General features: G+C 43.2%; 1 protein-coding gene across 2 annotated transcripts in view; it reads left to right on the top strand.

Moving 5' to 3' along the window:
- The window catches only part of LOC133419028 (uncharacterized), a 44,076-nt gene extending 31,704 nt beyond the window's left edge, over positions 1-12,372 (top strand). For both annotated transcript variants that reach the window (XM_061708016.1, XM_061708018.1), the window contains exon 7: positions 9,783-12,372. In XM_061708016.1, coding sequence (XP_061564000.1) covers positions 9,783-11,352 — 1,570 coding nt within the window. In that variant the 3' untranslated portion in view covers positions 11,353-12,372. The remainder of the gene's footprint in view (positions 1-9,782) is intronic.
- The last annotated feature ends 3,277 nt before the right edge of the window (positions 12,373-15,649 follow it).

A 15,649-nucleotide genomic window follows, 5' to 3' on the forward strand; every position in this document is an offset into this window, starting at 1 on the left:
GGCGTACCCGCCAGAAATCGCTAAATACTGGGAGGGGAAGATGCAAATTGGTCCATTTACCACGCGCAATGAGATTTACCAAGCCTGAAAGTATTTGCGGGAATTGTGATTGCGTCTGTATTTAATACGTTCGAAAGGAAGGTGCTAATCTCCACATGCAAAAGGAGAAATATTTTATTTGAATGTTAAATCGAGTATTATTCAGCAAAAGCACAGGAGGCACATTCATTTTTTTATTTGTGATAATAAATAAATCACGTGTTTTCATGGAGAAAAAAGTGTTTCTTATTGTGCGCCTGTTCTGCAGTTGTCATACCCCGGTGTTGTGCCGTATTCAGCATCCCTGCCGTGAAAAGCACCCCCTCGTCTGACAAAAATGATATTCTCATTCCGTGTCAGGTTCTGTTTAGCGTCCAGTTTTGTGTTAATGATTCATGTTTAAATGCGCTCATGGATTCCACAATAGTCATACTTTCCCGCAATCACAGTCACAGATAACAAAAATCGGGTAAATGGTTATTGATGTCATTAATTAATAGCCTGCTTACTGTGTTGTCTTCCATAATATTTGTAAATACTGTATATATAATATAAACTCCTAAGTATGTGTTTGTGTGAGTGTGTATATATAAATATATTGAAGTGTCAGTGTGTTCTTTTTTTTTCTTGGTCTACTTATCATTGAATATACGAGGGGGTGCTTTTCACGGCAGGGGTGCTGAATACGGCACAACACAACAATTTGCCTCTTCCACTAATATCTCTAACTCCAACTCGTCAAATTTCATTATGCGCTTGCGACTATATCCTGCTTTCCATCCAGACTCTCCATGGCGCAAAGTTTGCACCGCAAACCGTAAGACGCGCAACACCTCATTTAAATACTGCTGTTTGCACCTGTTATCAATTGCGCACGCAATCTTAGTTGATCACCCGCAAAACACACAACAACAGCACGTGCAAACTTTTTCAGTGCACACGCAATTTAGTACTCTTTATTTAGGATCTTAGTAAATCGGGCCCTTAGAGTATTTGGTTATGCCGTTCAGGCTTTCTAATGCCCCGGCCGTTTTCCAAGTCCTTGTGAATGACGTACTGAGAGACATGCTCAACATCTTTGTGGTGGTGTGCCTGGACGACATCCTCATCTTCTTCACATCCTTGGAAGAGCATCGTCAGCATGTCCGCCTGGTTCTTCAGCGGCTGTTGGAGAACCGCCTGTACGTCAAGGCAGAGAAGTGGAGGAGGGTCAGCGTGTAGATCCTGCTAAGGTTAAGGCAGTGGAGGAGTGGCCACGTCCCAATGACCAGACTCAGCTAAGACATTTCCTGGGATTTGCCGGCTACATCCGTCGGTTCATCAAGGGTTTCAGCCAGATTGCAGCCCCTTCCAATGCCCTCACCTCCACCTCTCGCCCTTTCGCCTGGACACCGGAGGCTGAGGCCGCTTTTGTCAAGCTGAAGGGTCTATTTGTTTCAGCTCCAGTGCTGGTCCTCCGTGACCCCACAAGGCAGTTCATCATTGAAGTAGACGCCTAACATACAGGCATCGGGGCAGTTCTCTCTCAGCCATCGGAGAGGGACCAAAAGGTTAATCCCTGCACCTACTTGTCAAAGAGTTACGGCCCTGCTGAAAAGAATTATGAAGTGGTTAACAAGGAACTGCTCGCTGTCCATGAGGCCCTCAAAGAGTGGAGACACTGGTTGGAGGGAGCGAAGCTGCCGTTCATAGTGTGGTCAGACCAAAAGAATCTGACCTACCTTAGGACAGCTAAAAGGCTTAACTCCCTGCAGGCCCGCTGGGCCCTATACTTCAGCCGGTTTGATTTCACTCTCACTTACCGCCCAGGCTCCAAGAACATCAGGGCAGATGGTCTCTCTCGTCTGGCTGTGAAGGGACTCCCTGAGGACCAAGTGGGGCCGAACCCCTCCCAGTTCCCAGAAGGCCCTGGTCCCACATTGGTATGGACTTGGTTATGGGACTCCCAAGGTCTCAGGCCTACAATACCATCCTTACGGTGGTTGACAGGTTCTCTAAGGCAGTCCACTTTGTTCCTTTCCCCAAGTTTCTGACCTCCTCACCCTCCATTCACCTGCACGGAATCCCCTCCGACATTGTGTCTGACCATGGTCCCCAATTTGTCTCAAAGGTGTGGCAGGCTTTTTGTAGAGGAATTGGGGCCACAGCCAGCCTATCCTCAGGGAACCACCCACAGAGTTATGGGCAAACAGAGCGTGCTAATCAGGCACTTGAGGCAACCCTGCGTTGTGTCACCGCCAACAATCCTTCAACTTGGTCCGGATACCTGCCCTGGGTGGATTACTCCCTCAACACCATGGAGAGCTCAGCCACTGGTATGTCCCCTTTCCTATGCTCTCTGGGTTATCAACCACCTCTGTTTCCCCAGCAAGAGCTGGAGGTGGCAGTCCCATCCACCAGGGCCCATCCCCACCGGTGTAGACGTCCGGCGGCGCTGCTTCGTGCCACCACTCGGTCCCAGCATGGGGCCAATCGGCAGAGGATGAGTGCTAATGTCTACCAGCCTCCGGTAGACAAAACCAGATCGATGTTTTTGGTTTTGAGTTTGGCACAGACCTCCGACAAGTTAGCATATGTTGCTTCAAGGGCCTGGATGCGTTCTTCAATTGAATTAGCGTTGGTCTCCAAACTCACAATACGTTCACCGAAGTCAGTCACTGTGGCTTGTACCAAGTCTAGCTTAGCTTCGAGAGGAGTGAACAGCGGTGTTCCTCTAGCAACAGTCTAACTGACAAACCAAACCACCACCATGGCAACGTGAGTAAACATTGCTGAACGTTAACTGCCTGACACCCGTTTTTCACACTACCGACCCAAAGCTGGTTTTCAGCACATCTGCTCACTTCCTGACTGACTATGTAGGTGAAATAAGATCAGATCCGACCTGCGTGTCACTGCTGGATCTTTCTAGTCCACATGGTTGCTTTGGTGACCTGCAGAGATGGAGCCTGTCAGTCTACTAAAGGCAAAATATTTTTAATTGCTCCACTTCAGTTTAAATCATGTTTGAAATTTTTTTTTAATTCTCTCATGTTTAATGTTGACCATGTCCACAGATGGAGATGTCGGTTCAGGAGGCACCGTCACGCCTTCTTAGATTATTGATTTTTGCTGATCAATGAGCAGTGGCAGCTAGTGATTAATTGATATTCATGAACGTAATCATGATATTCCAATAAATTCTGGGTTTTACATGATGTTTCTAAATCTAGATTCAGGTATTAAGTAAAGAGGTGATGTAAGAAGACTTCATGAATGAAATCGATGAGATGTAAACAAACCAGAACGGGGGGAGATGAATTAGCTTTGCTGCTAACGTAACTGGTTATTTAGAGCTATTTCAATTGAATTGTATTTATATTGCATCTATCACAACAGAAGTTGTCTCTAGGATCTTTCCAGAGACCCGAACATGGCCCTCGAGCAATTATTACATAAACATAACAAACAATGGCAGGTAACAACTCCCCTGGTGGGAGAAAAACCATAATCCAAACAGTGGCAAAGAAAAACTCCCCTTTAAGAGGGAAGAAACCTGGACCAGGACCTGGATCATAAGGGGGGGGACCCTCTTGCTGGAGGCAGAACAGGAAAAGAGAAAACAGACAGAGAGAATGAAGAACAGAGAGAGTAGAGACACAGAAACAATGGTGGACTGGTTCACTATAGGGATGACTATACAAGCAGATGTAGATAGTAAACACTGAGGTGGTCAGGGGGAGAGGATCCAGTTCAGGATGTCAGCAAGCATATAGCAGACAGGTGGAAGCAGCAGTGGTAGGATCAGAGGGGGGGCCGTAGGTCAGCATGCAGCTCCTGAAGCTCTGGCCTGCAGACATGCACAGAAGATTGTGTCCATACTGGTTCTACTGGACCTCAGTGCTGCTTTTGACACTATAGATCATGGCATTTTACTGCACAGGTTAGAGCATGTTGTTGGGATTAAAGGGACAGCTCTATGTTGGTTTAAATCATACCTATCTGACAGGTTCCAGTTTGTTCATGTACATGAGGTTTCTTCAGAACAGTCAAGGGTCTGTTATGGTGTTCCGCAGGGTTCAGTGCTAGGGCCAATCTTGTTCAGTTTATACATGCAGCCGTTGGGAAGTATAATCCAGAATCACGGCATACACTTTCATTGTTATGCTGATGATACGCAGCTCTATTTGTCTATGAAGCCGGATGAAACAGAACCGTTAGTTAAACTTCAGGCATGTCTTAGGGACATCAAGGACTGGATGTCCAGAAATTTCCTGCTTCTAAATTCAGATAAAACAGAGGTTATCATTCTTGGTCCAGAGCATCTTAGGAAGGGATTAGATGGTGTTGCGATGGCTTCCAGTGCAACTGTGAGAAATCTTGGTGTTATTTTCGATCAGGATTTGTCGTTTAAACCATATGTCAATCAGGTTTGTAAAATAGCCTTTTTCCATCTCCGTAATATTGCAAAGATTAGGAAAATCCTCTCACAGAGTGATGCAGAAAAACTAGTTCATGCGTTTGTATCTTCTAGACTAGATTACTGTAATGTGTTGTTAGCAGGATGTCCAAGTAATTTGCTGAATAGGCTCCAGCTGATCCAAAATGCAGCAGCACGAGTACTGACAGGAATTAGCAGGAGAGACCACGTCTCTCCAGTGTTAGCGTCGCTCCATTGGTTACCCGTAAAATTCAGAATCCAATTTAAAATTGTATTACTTGCGTATAAAGCCCAAAACGGCTTAGCTCCGCATTATTTGCAAGACCTGATAGTGCCTTATGTTCCTGTCAGAGCTCTCCGTTCTCAGAGTGCAGGTTTACTTGTAGTTCCTAGAGTATCTAAATGTAGATTTGGAGGGCGGGCGTTCTGCTATCAGGCGCCACTACTATGGAACCAACTTCCAATCTGGGTTAAGGGGGCTGACACCACCTCCACCTTTAAAACTAAACTTAAAACATTTCTGTTTAGTAAAGCCTATAGTTAGTGTTTAGTAAACCTCTAGCTGGTGTTGGTAAATCTCTAGGTAGTGTAAACTTTAGTGTGTCAGAGTCGCTCCTGTGGTTTCTTGTGCTGGCCCCCCCTTCTCCTCCCTTTTCTCTCTTTTGTCCATGTTGCAGCATCCTTTGCCGGACACCGGAACCTGCAGGTGGTCGTGGGTGGCTTGTAGCTTGCATTACGGAGCACAAGTCTTTCCCCGACCCTGCACCCCAACCTGGGACTTGCTGATTGGGCCGGAGCTTCGGGAGCTGCGTGCTGGCCTGCGGTCCCCACCCCTGGTCATCCCGTTGCTGCCCCCCCCTTCTCCTCCCTTTTCTCTCTTTTGTCCTGCAGGTGGCCATGGGTGGCTTGTAGCTTGCATTACGGAGCATAAGTCTTTTCCTGACCCTGCACCCCAACCTGGGACTTGCTGATTGGGCCGGAGCTTCGGGAGCTGTGTGCTGGCCTGCGGTCCCCACCCCTGGTCATCCCGTTGCTGCTTCCACCTGCCTGCTGTGCTGTTGCCGTCCCTGACCCACCAGTCTGGCCCTCGGCAGGAGGGTCCCCCCTGATGAGCCTGGTCCTGCTCAAGGTTTCTTCCCTCCTAAAGGGGAGTTTTTCCTTGCCACTGTTTGGCTTAAGGTTTTTCTCCCACTAGGGGAGTTTTTACCTGCCATTGTTTATGTAATAACTGCTCGGGGGTCATGTTCTGGGTATGGGTCTCTGTAAAGCGTCTAGAGACAACTCTGTTGTATTAGACGCTATATAAATAAAAATTGAATTGAATTGAAGAAGAGAATAGGAGGAGGGGGGGCAGACCAGGGGCCTCGTTTATAAAAGTGCATAGGATTCATACTAAAAGTGTACGTGCGCTCAAAAGCCGAAAATGGCGTGCGCACAAAAAAATCCTGATTTATAAAACCGTGTGCACGCACATATGCACGCAATGTTTTCTTTATAAATCATAGTCCACCGGGAAGGTTGTGCACGTGAATTCGCCTCATATCCCACCCTCTACACGCTCACTTTATACCATGAATGGTCAATGTAAAGTACTTGATGACTGTATTTGCATATGAATGAGCCTGCTGATCATGCGCAGCGCTTGCCTGCAGTCTGTTTCTGCTGTGCGTCAGGATGAATGAGACATGTGTCGAGCCACCGTGCCACTAAATTTCATAGAGACCGAGATCGAGATGTTGTAGATGAGGTGGAGGTCGTATAAGACATCGTTCTGACTTTTAAACTGCATGTAAACACCTGAACCCGATATATTTCGGACCTATTTCGGACCTATGTCGGACATTTAGTAATCGGGTTGCAGCACCTAGATAACCCGTTAGCAATCGGGTTGTTAACGCCATGTATACGGGGACATCGGATATTGCAGTCTGCGCATGCTCGAGAATTTCCTCTGGGGGGGGTTCACCCAGAAGTGAAAGGAGGACGGGGACGGATTCACACCGGAGCAGATCAAAATAACGGTGAGTTGCTAACTTAGTTGCTAAAACTTGTTGCCTTTGTTCAAAGAATGTTTTGTTCTGTATGTTATATGTTATGCACGTCGCTTTGGATAAAAGCGTCTGCTAAATAACGATGTACCTGTACATTTACATTTAGCCCTCAAGCGTGCGGGGGTGAGGGGTTATTCAATGTAACGTATGCTCATGTTATGTTTGACTACCAATAACACATTACATAAATTATAACCTAATTCTGTGTTAAATGTGTTCTTATCCAACTGCGTTCCAACTTTACAGTACTTTTTTGGGCATTATTGTCTGACTTTAATGAAAATGCGTTTATATTATAACACACTGATCAGGTTTAATCAGAATACTGATTTAAAACCAATCACAGCTGTTTTCCTGGGTCAAAATGAACCCAGTGTGACTGTTTATAAATCAAGTACCTAAAACACAATTTAATGAAAGTAGTCATGATTATATTTGCAAAGAACATAATATGGAACCAATAATGTGATTATTCTGACAACTAGACAAAAGAAATCCTTATGTCTGACATAAAATGAATAAGATATAAATCATTTTTCATTTTTTAACCCTCTGCAGAAGCAGCAACAGAGATGGGGGGAGAGTCAACAGCAGCGATGGTAGAGCAGTTCCCCACTGCAGAGGAATTCTGAGTTACCAGGTAAGTTCTGCAATATGCTGGCTGCAAAAACCAATGCTTCTTTATGTTTAAACATATACCCACCTTAGGACATGTAATAAGTTTTACACCAATTCTGTCTTCAGAGACAAGTGCCCAGAGACTTCGTCGGAGGCAGCAGGGGCATACAGGCGATGTCGCCATCCAGCCCCTCACGGCTAATGACCTCCAACCACAACCGGAAGCGTACCGGGGGTAACATCATGCCCTCCCAGGGCACATGTCTACCGCAACCTCTAGACATGTGAAGATATTTCGTTTTAGTTCAGCTTTTGATACCTATACAATTTGCACATACAAATGTTTAAAATTTGTAAACCTTTTTCAAATTTGTACATGTTGATATTTTGTTTAAGATTTGTATACCATTTTGTATCTGTTCATAATAAATGTAACACACCAACACTAATATCTAGCTCTTTGTTTGTAATAAAAGTGAAAAACATAACTACAAATGAAATGACTTTATTCGTGGCATGAAATACGTGTGTGCTGTACAGCAAAAAAGATGAAGGAAGCTCTTACAACTGAAAACTTATGTCATTTCATCAATGACTGTGGTATTACTGCTATTTCAACATTTAGAGTCATCACCAGAAAAATAACACCAGAAAAATTTGACAATTTTCACCTGTTTCAGGTAAATTTTCACTTGAAATAAGTAAGAAAATCTGCCAGTGGGACGAGATTTATCTTCTTATTACAAGCAAAAAAATCTTGTTCCGCTGGCAGATTTTTCTACTTATTTCAAGTGAAAATCTACTTGAAACGTGTGAAAATTGTTGTTTTTTCCAGTGATGAGTCTTGTTTTAAGTGTAATGAGATTTTTTTTTTACTAAAATGAGACATTTTAACTAGAAATAAGACAAATATTCTTGTTAAGATTTTGAGTTTTTGCAGTGATCCATTTTACTTATCCTGTGAAGGACAGAGTCATATTGATAAGTTCAGAAAACTGTTTTTATTTTTGAGTTTTGATGTATTAGATGTAAGCCCAGTGGATATTTAAAGCTTACAGAGTGCTGCATTTAACTGCTGCCATGTCATTCCTGCAGTATTTCTGCAGGTGTTTTGGTCAGTGTTATTATTTGTAATATATTATATTATTTGTAATCAGCACAAATTATCTGTCCCCATATGATAAAATCCACCATCCTCCCGGATTTTTTTTTTACAACTCGAGTACTGGTTATAAGGGCAGGTGAAACTCAGGCAGGCTAATTAATTGGCGGAATTATTGATTAGCAACCATTTAATTCAGTAAAGGACAATGTTTATATCACTTCCACTATTTATTTATTTTTTATTTGCAAAACACCTACAGTGCAACAGTTGAACAATAAAAGAGAGGAAAGAACCTGGCTGGCCCTCCTAACTTGTGTCTCAAGTCCAGTCCTCTTTCCCTAATAACGACACAATTGTTCAGTAGAAAACTTGTGACTTGTTTCCACTCAAGTCAAGTCTCCCGTTTTGGCTGGGAAACTACCGTATTTTACCCCTCTTTCCCGGCGTCCTCCCGTATTAGTATTTTTCCGTAAATTTCCCGTTTTATTATATAATAATTTAAAAAAAGGGTTATTGTGCCTTTTGCGCCTCTCCCAAGGTTAGTGGCAGCAAAGGGAACAAACTCGGAACAACAAATCAGACGAGGTCGTCGTACGACTTTTTACTCTTTTTCTTGTTGTTGTTAAGTGGAGGTCAACCGGAGGTGGCTCTTTATTGAAATGGTTACCATGGTTACAGCCCCACCTAGCATCATGGAGTCAGCCATGCTCTGGACATTTATCCGATCTCTGAACAGCATGTAAACTCAGACAAGTGATCCGGTCTTCTGCATGTCGTTATCTGATACGATCAGAAATCCGATCTCTTTGCTGCATGTGAACGTACTGTGTTTCAGTCTTGACCTGTAGCTGCAGCTATGACTACTGGCACTAAACCACCTAGAGTTTACTCTAACTATAGGCTTTACTAAACAGAAAGGTTTGAAGTTTGGTTTTAAAGGTGGAGGTGGTGTCAGCCTCCTTAACCCAGATTGGAAGTTGGTTCCATAGTAATGGTGCCTCATAGCAGAAGGCCGTCCTCCAAATCTACATTTGGATACTCTAGGACAGCTGTCACCAACCCTGGTCCTCAAGATCTACTGTCCCGCATGTTTTGGATGTTTCCCGGCCTCAACACGCCTGATTCTAATTAACGGTAATCACCAGCTTGTCATCAAGGTCTGGACAGTTCTGTTGGTGACAGAGCTCCTTGTATCATGGTGTGCTGAAGCAGGGTAGCATCTAAAACATGCAGGACGGTAGATCTCGAGGACCAGGGTTGAAGACCACTGCTATAGGAACTACGAGTAAACCTGCTCTGTTTGAACCGGACTTGTGATGGACACATGACGGCTGAATGGGCTGAGGAGAAGGTTGGCCCCGTTAGAGGTTCCTGTCTGGGGGGTTCACCCTAGAACCCCCGCTAGCGGAAACTCACCTAATGTGATTTAGTCGTGTGCCGTGTTTTGTGTTGGTGATTCAATATTGTACTAAAAAGTTTATTTAAAAAAAACATCACTAAAACCTTTAAGTTTCTGTCACCAGACTAACAATTGTATTTCCTTGTTCAGGAACTCAGAGAGAACTAAGATCTCATCTGGATACGAGGACATGATATCTCAGAGTGACCTGATCCGTCCAGGACGTCCAGCAGTCTACCAGCTGAAACCAAAAGCCCAAGATATTGGAACCCTGAAGAGACTGACCGTTGGTGAAAAGAACTTTACGAAAACAAATAAAACCATCCTACTTGTTGGTGAAACAGGAACAGGAAAATCTACTCTGGTCAACGCTCTGGTCAACTACACCATGGGAGTGAAGTTTAAGGATAAAGTCTGGTTTCGGATTGTAGAGGATGAGAAGAAAAGTCAGGCAGAGAGTCAGACATCAGATGTGATCGTCTACGAGATCTTTGGGTTCGAGGATAAAACTCTTCCCTTCTCTCTGACCATCATCGATACTCCTGGGTATGGAGACACCAGAGGGAAAGAGTACGATGCCATCATCAATCAGAGATTGCTTGACTTGTTTGGATCAGAGGATGGAGTTCATGAAATGGACGCGGTTTGTCTGGTGCTGAAGGCGAGTGTGAATCGAGTCAGTGACCGCATGACGTACATCTTTGACTCAGTGATGTCTCTGTTTGGAAAAGACATGGAGAAAAACATCATAGCTCTCATAACGCACTCAGATGGGATGCCACCTGAAAATGCTCTTCAGGCTCTTCTAGCAGCAAACATTAAATGTGCCAAAAATGAGAAGAATCAGCCGGTTCACTTCCTGTTCAATAACCGTCAGGAGAATCTGAGAGACAAAAAAACGAAGGTGCCTTTGGAGTACGCATGGCGACAGACAACAAAGGGAATGCAGCAATTTTCTGAGTTCCTGAAGAAAACTGAATCTCAGGAGCTGAAAACCACAGTGGAGGTTCTGAAGTCCCAACAACAACTGATAGCATCCATCCACAACCTGCAAGAAAAAATCAAGTCGACTGAGAAGATGAAGGAGGAGATTGACAAGACACAAATGCAGCTGAAGTTAAATGAGAGCCAACTGGAAAATGATGAATACTTCACCATTGAGGTGGAGGAGTCCTACAAAGAACTGGAGGAATATGGTGACGGATGGTCATGGTGGTCTCTTTCATATCATGGAGTCACTCGCTGCGAAAGTTGTGAAGAAAACTGTCATTGCCCATGCACTGACACCTGGGGCGCCACATATTGTTTGGTCATGGGAATGAATGGTTGCACCATGTGTAAATGTTCTGATAGCCAACATGTGAAAGACACACAGAGGTACGTCATTAAGACCAGGAAGGTTAAGACAACCATAGAAGGGCTGAAGAAAAAATTCCAAGCAAATGTGAATGACACGTCTGGTCTTCTGGGTGTGCTAGATGAGAAGAAGAAGGAGCACGAAGAAAAGATAAAGCAGTTGGTGGAGGAGGCCTTCAGTCATGTACAGAAGCTGCGAGATTCTGCCATGACCGTGAAAACCATGTCTACCCAGGCATATCTGGGTTTTCTCATCAAGAAGATGCGGGAATTTGGGAAAACAGCTGAGGTCCAGATTCTGGAGGAGATTGTCAGTCAGGTGGAGGAGGGAAGCAAATCATTGCTGGAAAAGACTTTTGGTTAACACTGTAACCAAGAATCCACCAAGAAGAGTTAAATATTTTTAAACATCAATCATCTTTTAGTTCCAGCAGACCGAGACGTTTTAATTAAATATTAGCATGTTTAAAGAGTTCAAGAAGATTTAGTAGGAGTTGATGAAGCTAGCTGATCTCATATAATCCAAACTGGCTTCATGTGTTTTTATAGTTTGAATATATGTAAAATATACACTGTTGAGCATAAAGTTGGAATAGTTTGATTTTCCTCTTTTTATTTCTTAATAATTCACATTAATTTCAACTATAAGAGGTGACAAATGTTTTAATGGACAACAGTGTAAATGTACAGTATTAATGAGTATTGATCTTTGTAATGGTTACTGAAGGACTCCAGGTGGTTTAGAATAACGTTCATCCCATCGTCCCGTTTAATCTTTCCATATACTGTATGTTGTGTTCTTTATAGCGTCGTTGTTTGGACACGTGAGGTGAGCCCGTCCTCTCCTGGCAGTGTGATCGTATGTGTACAAACATCCTCTCTCTGATGTTAGACGTTTTATAAGCATGTATCAGGTGTGTAGGAGCCTAAATGTAATTTGAGTTGATATTTGGATAATAATTCAAGTTCATATGTTAATTGGTAATTTTCATTTATTCTGATAAAAAGGTTATTTACAGTATTTACAGATTAAAATGTAGACTATTAGTATTTACTATAGGAAAATAATAGTTTGATTCACTGCACTTGAAATAGCATTATGTGTGAGGATACGTTATGTAAGGAACTGTGTAGGTGGGGCTACCTGAGGAGGCATTCAGTCAGGGCAACATGGAGTGGAGCCACATAGTTTTTTGACCTCTCACTCTGTCTAGCTCTCTTTTTTATTTTCTTATCTTGGATTATGTTTGTAACGTTGTTTATTTTTGAAGAAAACAGTTGAACTTAATCAAGAGGATCCTGTGGATCCATAAATGAGTACCCAGCGTCAAGCTTAAGGCTTCATTAATCAGGAAGCTACAAGGTGTATTGATTCAGTATCGATAATAAAACATTTTATATCTCACATCTTGTTTATCACTTTCATCTGTAGTTTATTACACCCTGCAACTCCATCGCTGAAAGATGAATGCTCAAAGAAAAACCGAGAAGCTTTTATTGTGATCTAATCATTGAGAGGATAATTCATCCACCCATCAATCCCCTCAGTCCAGTTCACCTGGGCAGGTCATCAGTCCATCACATGACCATGTAGACGTCCCACAACTGCACACACACCACGATCATAATAACGAGAGCATGCCACGCTGATCCACAGTTGAACTGGCTAGAAACCAGAAGCACGCTACGATGTCAAGATTAACCCTCAGGACTATAGACAGTTCTCCTCGCAGCACAAATCCTCTCAGATCTTTTCTGTTATCAGAGCTGACGGTCCTCTGTAATGTCTTGGCTTCGTGGGACTGAGGAAACATGATCACCTGCACTCGCCGGCTGCCTCCAGGCCTGAACCTCACCGCCTCCTGACAGGATTCTAAAACTACATGTGAACTCCATCGCTGCAGCGGAGAAGTGTCCCTTCCTCTTCTTTTTTTATCGTCTAAGTCCACAGGTAGACCCGCAGGTCGACGATGCACCCTTTCTCCTCCTTATATGGTCCTTTCTGAGCTGGAATTTATTTTAATTAATTCTAGTCAGTTATATCAAGATAAGACAAATGTGATTGAAGACATGTACATTTACTTCAGTAAAAAAACAAAGATTCTTCTGTTGAATTGATTTAAAAGTTTCCTTTTAGGCTAAAAAAATTAATCTGAAATGAAATGGATGAATGAATTATGAAGTTAAAACAATGTTTTTTTTACAAATGAAAACCTCATGTGATGCATCTTTTAGTTGATCCATTTCTACAGGAACCTCCGTAACCTCTGACAGAGTTGGAAAAAACTCCTCCGTCTTCTCTTTTGGGAGCGTTATTCACCTGGTGTTGATCATTTTAGTTTTAGCAGATTCAGCTCCTGGAGAAAACCCACACAAACACTGAAACAGACCTCTGAGGGGACTTGAACCAGGAACCTTCGAGCTGCGGGGCAACATGTATAACAGCAAACCACCTTTTGTAATGGCTGAAAATGCACGCAACCCAAGAGCACAACAACAAGCAGATTAGCAGAGTCCAAGATGGTTTTAATCCAGTCCAAAAACAGGCAGAGGTCAAAACCGGGCAGACAGGCAGAAGAGGAAGACAAATCCAAGGGGGCAGGCAAGATCGGGGAAACAGGCTTGATATCAGACAGGTAGAATCTGTAAGCTGGGACATGCTGGAGAGCTGGGCAAACACACTAGACCAGGGGTCACCAATCCTGGTCCTCGAGGGCCGGTGTCCTGCATGTTTTACATGTTTCGCTGCTTCGTTGCACCGTGATAAAAGTGACTGTGTCGTTAAGAGAATTGTGCAGACCTCAGTAACAAGCTGATGACGATGATTAATTAGAATCAGGTGTGTTAAAGAGAAAACTCTAAAACATGCAGGACACCGGCCCTCGAGGACCAGGATTGGTGACCCCTGCACTAGACAATCTGGCAGAGGACATGTGGACCTGGGCTGGTATCTGAAGGAGGACTGATGATGACAATGACTACGTTTACATGCACTCAATAACCCTTTTAAAACCCGAATATTGGCAATAACCCGAATTTGTACGGCCATGTAAACACTTTAAATAACCCGAATTTGCTCATATTCCGGGTTTTTTAAAAACCCGAATATTACCCCTGGGTTACTCCTTTTAAAACCCGAATATTCAGTCATATAAACGCCAAATGAAATATCCCCACCAAACGGAACAGCCTTTCTCGACCGGGGTGTCGCGGCACCCTGGTGTGTCGTCAAAAAATGACCTATTCTGACATTTCATATATAAATACCGTATTTTCACGACCATTCGGCGTGCTGTGTGGAAAGGCATACCCTCATTTTTGTGTCATTTGTGTATTTAAAACACACACGCACGGCGCGCCGTCTACACACTAACACACACGCTCCGCGGAACACACACACAAGCACGCAAGTGTGCGTTTTTAAAAATAGAGCCGGAGCAAAACTTATTTTGATTTACTTTATTTCAGTTTTTACATTAATCAACCCCATTGAAGTCTCATCCTCTGTGTCTGCATTAAAGAGCTGCGCTAAATCAGCTGTGCCAGTCCGGATTCCTCGCTGTCAGAGTCTCTTTCAGGTCAGTCTCTGCTTGGCACGGCTCCACCCGCCTCGGCCCGTAGTGGAAAAGCGCAAGACGGGGGCGTGGCGGGTAGAAGCGAGCTGAGTAGGTAGTGGAAAAGGGCCATTTGTGACCTGATGAAGACATTCACAACAGAGACCATCCCATGACACCTTTCTAGCTGATGTGTTTTTCACTGGCTGTTGTTGCTAAAAACATTTTGGGGGACGCAATTGACCTTGGCATACATCGGGGTGTAACGGTACACAGAAGTCACTGTTAGGTACAAGCTTGGTACAATGGGGAAAAAAGAAAGGTGGAAAATAATATCTTGGTCCTTTAATTTTGAAAAATGTAACCATCCAACAATGGCTTATTGGTCCTAAGTTTTATTGAAGCAGTTCAGTTCTGCTGCAGTGGAAAAAGAAAACCGAACATAAAGTCGGGGTTTAACGTTTCAACAAGTCTTACTGAACGCCTCAAGAAAGGTTGTTTTTGTAAAGAAAAAAACACATTTAGTTTAGTTCCCTTAGTTTCGCTTGTGCCATTTTGCTCAGCTAAAAAAAAAACAGGAATTGAATTGTCCAATCACCTTAGATAGAAATAAAAAAACATACGAGTCACGATGCTGATCGCTGATTCCTAGCTGATAACGGAGTTGCTGGGATGCACACGACTGCGTCGCTTTACGAATCTAATTCAAACCAATTAAAAGATCCTTGTGACCTGCTTATCAAATGTTGGAGAGCTTACACTGGATTCTGTTGGACCAGCGCCCTGTACTTCCGGAAGTAAATAAAATAAAATAAATAAACATTTTGGAACCAAATAAATATTTAAACAGCATTTGGGTCAAAGACGTATAAGGCCTCATTTGGGGCGACCGTAATTTATCTCAAAATTAATAGATTTCCATAACAAAATGTATATTTTAATAAGTATCAGTAATTAAATTAACTGTTCAAGAAAGATAGACACATGTTTCCTTTCATTTTTTGAAAACCATTTTTAAATACATTCTATCCATAATGGCAGTGTCACCCTCTTACTTACTCTAAAATTCATAAAACTGATTTAAAATGTGTACAAGGTGTATCCACT

Source organism: Cololabis saira, chromosome 19 (genome assembly GCF_033807715.1).
Source record: "Cololabis saira isolate AMF1-May2022 chromosome 19, fColSai1.1, whole genome shotgun sequence".
Lineage (NCBI taxonomy): Eukaryota > Metazoa > Chordata > Actinopteri > Beloniformes > Belonidae > Cololabis > Cololabis saira.